The sequence below is a fragment of the Lepisma saccharinum genome, chromosome 3 (genome assembly GCF_977018435.1).
Source record: "Lepisma saccharinum chromosome 3, izLepSacc3.1, whole genome shotgun sequence".
Classification (NCBI taxonomy): domain Eukaryota; kingdom Metazoa; phylum Arthropoda; class Insecta; order Zygentoma; family Lepismatidae; genus Lepisma; species Lepisma saccharinum.
This window is the reverse complement of record NC_139231.1, coordinates 58,377,487-58,383,590: the sequence shown is the minus strand read 5'-3', so window position 1 is coordinate 58,383,590 and position 6,104 is coordinate 58,377,487. Positions and strand designations below refer to the sequence as shown.

General features: G+C 39.6%; 1 protein-coding gene across 1 annotated transcript; it reads left to right on the top strand.

The window, feature by feature from the left end:
• The first annotated feature begins 5,165 nt into the window (after positions 1-5,165).
• Positions 5,166-5,744, top strand: LOC145985545 (histone-lysine N-methyltransferase SETMAR-like). Its single transcript, XM_083119615.1, has one exon. The coding sequence runs from the start codon at positions 5,166-5,168 to the stop codon at positions 5,742-5,744; it is 579 nt and encodes a 192-aa protein (XP_082975741.1).
• Positions 5,745-6,104: the final 360 nt, after the last annotated feature.

Here is a 6,104-nt window from a genome sequence, read left to right as displayed (position 1 = left end):
GGTGTCGTAGCGCGCTGTGATAACCACTCCCGCACAGTTGGTTGATTTGATGTTATAAGTCCACTTTATGCACAGAAACAAAACACACTTTTTTGTAATTTCTTCAATAATACGAGGGCCACTATTTATATTTTGAACCTTAGCAACACTGATTGAAGTTAGGCGCGATTTGACGTTTGCAAGGAATCGTCTGGCATTATTGACCATAACGTACTTCAAATGTTTTGTCAATAGCTTCATTTGTGTTGTTTATGTTGCCTTGGAGATTGCGCGACAACAATAAAATGGAATTAACTCGTGAACATTTTCGTGCGATGATTTTTACGATTTTCGACGTGGATTATCAAGACAAGAGTGCATTGATCAACTTACTTCCACATTTGGCGATGAAGCCCCATCCTTTGCCACTGTGAAACGCTGGTATAACGAATTTAATCGTGGCCGCCATTCGCTCACCGACGAGATTCGCGAAGGTCGTCCAAAATCAGTTGTTGTTCAAGAAAACATTGATGCTGTGCAAAACCTAATACTGCAAGATCGTCATGTGACATACTGTGAGATTGAGGCAACCATAGGCATTAGTTCCACCAGCATACATAAAATATTACATGATCATTTAGCTGTGAGAAAGGTATGTTCTCGTTGGATCCCACACAATTTGACAAAAACTCACGTCAATTGGTGCAAACAAATGCTCAATAAATACAATCGTGGTGCTTCAAAAGACGTATATAAGATTCTAACAGGTGACGAATCATGGATATATGCATATGAGCCGGAACGTAAACAGCAGTCGACTGTATGGGTGTTTCAAGATGAACCCAATCCAACAAAAGTTGTTCGCGCTCAAAGCACATCGAAACAAATGGTCGCCTGTTTTTTCGGGAAAACTGGTCATGTGGCAACTGTGCCTTTAGAGGAACATAGAACGGTCAACTCTGAATGGTACACAACAATTTGTTTGCCAGAGGTCTTCGGTCAAATACGGAAAACAAACAAACGCCGTCGGATCATTCTTCATCAAGACAATGCCAGCTGTCACACATCTCGTCTAACAACCGACTTTATGAACAGTCAAAAAATCGAATTGATGGGTCATCCACCGTACAGTCCTGATTTGGCACCCAATGACTTCTTCTTGTTCCCGAATGTCAAGAATAAATTGTGTGGACAACGATTTTTGTCGGTGGAAGACGCCGTTGATGCGTTCAAAAACCATATTATGGAGGTGTCTCAAGAAGATTGGAAAAACTGCTTTGACAAATGGTTCGAACGAATGCAAAAGTGTATTGACCATAAAGGAGAATACTTCGAAAAACAATAAAGCAGTTTTCAATGCCAAATTCCTGTTTTTTCATTGTTAGGCTCAAAATACAAATAGTGACCCTCGTATTCATTTGGCTTTTTGAGTTCTGAGATACATTTTTCATTCCAAATTATTTCATTATTCACTGCAGAGTACAACACATAGGACACGAATGCGCACTCATCACAGGTTCGAATCCTGCCTGGATGGCCTGGATTGTTCATACGAGGTCCCTTCATCAATTTTATCATATCATCAGTAATCCTCATTTTCGCAATAACCAAATGTGGCAGAAAAGCGAAGTGAAATATACCAAACCAACAACAATATGAACACGCGTTCTCTTGCCCAAATAAATACATCCGTATTTATGACTGTTAGAGGCCAAGAGTAGTATATTTAAATAAAACACTACTAAAACGAAAGCGAGAGTGAGCCCGAGCACATATTTGTAATATAATCATTATATATTCCATACTTGAAAGAAAAAAAGAAAGAAAGCATAACATTATTGTCTGCACATAAGACGTTTCCATTTCATAAATAATAAAATTACATCCCATATTATACATACATATTGTACAACGTGTAATATGTTGTTTAAATATAGAGAACTGCAGAAAATTTTACCCTGAGTTCTTTAGAGGATTTACAAAAAAATCTATGAGAAACCAATCCCCTATCTGTCCTATAGGAGATAGACTGGGGGACCTGAAAGCACGGGCTTTCAACCATTGCAGCGGGGAGAGGGAGGTAGAGGTAGAAATCTTCCTTTTTCTTCGGGCCGCTGTTTCTACCTGGAAACTGGTCAGGCAGAAGAAGAGCAAGCTAGGGTATCCAGCCAGCTTTGCAAGCGGAGAACACCGATGGACGAGAAGAGCGTGGAAAAAAAGGTGTTGCATATGAGCTGTGGTGGCTTTAACAAGACAATAAATATTGTGATTTGAATATAATTCGAGATGTGAGATTGATTGATCTATCTCTGCTAGACTAGCTACTCCTCAGTGCACGTCACTGGAACACAATGTAGAGCCCAAAATATTTCTTCTTGCATGTGAGCAACTGGAAAATAGTACAGCAATTGCTCAGTTCACTTCCGCACTAAATTTGCTTTGGCCGGATGGTGTTAAGCATGAAGATGTGCTTTTGTTTGTAACAGATGCAGCATCATATAAGTTGACTCTTTAATTTCCAATGCTAAGAAAATATTCCTCAAAGCACCATCCCAGGTTCTTCTGTTTAAAGAAACAGCCCCTGAACGTGCTTTGCCTCCACAGCCAATACTAACTAGATGGGGTACTTGGATATCTGCTGCAGTATATTACGCATCCAACTATCAGAAGGTGGCTGAAGTAATTAATTCGCTATCTGAAGATGATGCAACATCAATTCGCGTAACACGAAAAATTCTGTTGTGCGGATCGACTTAGGATTCATCACCACCCATTATTCAAATTTGCCAGACATAATAACATTACTGGAAGAGAGAAGTGAAACACTGATAAATTCTATGGACCGTTTTCATTCTGCAGTTGATCAAATTTGTGCTGTACCAGGTGCTAAAGGTTAGGCTGTTCGTGAGAAATGTCAGCGAGTTATTGCAGCTAATAAGAACTTGGACAAATTAAGGTGAAAATATACAAACTGAGTTAGATCCACATGTTCTCGCGAGGACAATATGCACAGCCGCGTCATCCTAGGTGTGACGTCAATACTGTCAATAAGTCAATAATATAGCCAATAAGACCGCAGAAAATGCTTCGCTATGTAGAGTTTGCGAAGTTGTGGGTGGTAACTGCCCCCCCCCCCCACTGCACTATGCTAAACCGTACTACCAAGGGAAAGTAAACTGTCCTTGTCCCTGCACCAGTTTTGGAACTGCGACTACCTGAACTGTAACTGAACAAGTGAAGATATTGCTCAGAGATATTTCGTGTTTTGCGATAGCACATTTCCCCCCATAATAGTGATACCTCCTCAAAAAGCATTGTTTCACTCTGAAATTATCATGTTTCTTCAACGCTCTTATAGTAATTAATATAAATTACTGTGACTGAAATGAAATTATGTGTGAAATATAGACTTTTTAAGTAGACATTCATTTTCCGGGAAAGGGGGGGGGGCTGCCCTTGTTCCCCTTCCGGACGTCCATGGTGATAGCATTGGTTGGTGAGATTATTCAAGTTGTAACCTTCTTTACACACTCTGTTCATTAGGAAACAATAAGCATGGCCAGCAAAATAATTTACTGAGTTTACAGCTACCTAATAACCAATCAGTCATTTCATATTGATGTGTTGAACATTAAAATAGCAAAAGTATTCCCTTCCCTTTTCTTTTTGTAAAAATTTCAAATTTGGAAGTGCTGGCACAGGTCTCACTATATTTATAATATTACGTTTCTCACTAAAAGTGTGACATCCAAATGGTTTCTTCAACACACCATCAATTACAAACACACTTTCTGCCAGTGCAATACAATATCTTTCATTGCAAATACACAGAGAGAGCAATACACAAAATAAGAGGGTGGTATCCCATCACACTACGGCTAATATGCTGCGCCTACCGCTGTCTACAATGCATTCAATGGAGAAGCACAGTGAATCCATAACGCATGCACCAACTGGCCAATGCAACTAAGTAAAGCATGTTTGTACACTCACTACAGGGCCAGTAGGTGCCACATTCAATGAACCTATACTCTCTGCAGAGGCCCAGGTCCGAAACAGGCTGTGCTTCCAAGGCTTGCAAGCCGTCGGTACACAAAGTGACAAGGATGGAAATGTTTTATTTCCATCAATCGCGCATGTTACGATTTTACATACACTTATTATTTTACCTGGGTAGACAGAGCTTACCTAGCCTACCCAGAATGCATGCCACTGGTTATATCTCTATTCTAAATCTATTCTTTTTATCTATTCATGTAATAATAACAATACAACATTAATTTATTTTCACAATCATGAATAAACCTATAAATTATATTAACGTATAATTTTAAACGTTATTGTTATTATTTGGTTCAGACCCTCAGTCTCTGAAATATATTTCTGGATACATGCCTGAACATAAAATATGCCATTCATTTCGCTTAATTTATTAATAAATAATAATAGAAACGTTTGTAATGTTAACAGGTTTTGTATATCTAAAATTCTTTGAAAGTGCACAAAAACCATGTTAATTGGACATTTTCCTAAGAAAAGAACATCCCTTGCTTCTTTTAGGAAACATTTATTCCCCTTAAAAAAGAAATAATTACATAAGTTGCATTTTGTTTGACAAGTTAACCGACTAATTCAGGGGCTATCAAACTGCATAGCAGTTACAAAAGAAATATGTTGCCATGAAAAAATGCCATGCCATAAATTAAAAAATTAAAAAGAAATACTTGTCTTTCTTGCCTTTATCTATAAGAAGTTTTCAAACTGTGTTGAAAAAAAACTCACAAAAGAAACTCAATCTCAAATGTAGTGTTTTGTAGAGAAATATTAATACCTCCATAACATATATGCGGTTTGTCCCCAGAAGCCGCAACTTCATATAAATATTTGGGAGAGGTGGGGGCCGAAAGTACCTCAACCTCCTAAGTTAGTGCATATGCTTGTCCCACAAATAATATAAAAGTACAAAAATATGTAGAGCGAAACAAGAACTGGCTTCCTTTCATGCATTCTCACATTTCTAGTAACATATACATAAAATAGTTATGTATTTCACAGTAGAAATGTAGGTACACAATTAATAAATACACATCTATGAAAGGAAACATCCGACCCTGGCTTTCCCAGGGATATACATTTATATGCACTGCAAGAAATAACCATAATTACGGCTACCGTGCATACAGCCAATGGGTTCTTGCCATACATGGAGACCTCCTGTGTGGCTTCACTTGTCCGTGGCGAGTCAGCTATTTAGCTATTTATATATCATTGTGTTTGACACAGTTGAGCTGCGGAGTGTGATTCAGTTTCTGTGGTCAAAGGGACAGAAACCACCTGAAATCTGTCGTGAGTTGTGTGCAGTGTATAGTGACATGTGCATGACATTCACAAATGTCTGTAACTGGTGTGGAAAGTTTAACGCAGGGCATGTAAATGTGTTCGATGAACCCCATTCTGGACAGCCTCGCACATCCCATACACAGAGGAATGTTGACACTGTGGAGGCATTGATTCAGGACCGGTGGTCAACAATCCAAACAACAGCGGATGCAGTGGGCATTTCATATACCATCATCCATGAAATATTTGGGTATCACAAAGTGGCAGCAAGATCGGTCCTCAGACAGCTCACACCACAGCATACAGAGGACCGTATGGGATACAGTCTTGAGCATTTGCTCCGGTACCATAGGGCTGGAAACACATTCCTTGATCGCATTGTTACCGGGGATGAATCGTGGGTTATTCACTACACCCCTGAGTGACAGAGTATGGTATGGAAACATACTCTCGCCCCACCCAAAAAATTCAGGACAACTCCATCTGCAGGAAAGGTTTTGCTTACCATTTTCTGGGACAGCCAGATTCTTGCTGATTATGGAGTTAAAGGAGCAACTGTAAATGCTGCTGCATATTGTGCTACACTGGATTGTCTACGAGCTTCTCTGTGCTGGAAACGTCCAACAAAATCTCTGGAGGAGGTCATCATTCTCCATGACAATGCTCGTCCCCAAGTGGCTGCATCAGTGACGCAAAAAGTCAATTCCTGGCATTAGGAAATTCTAAAGAATCCAGCATACAGTCCAGACCTGGCCCCACCAGACTTTCACCTGTTCGGCCCACTG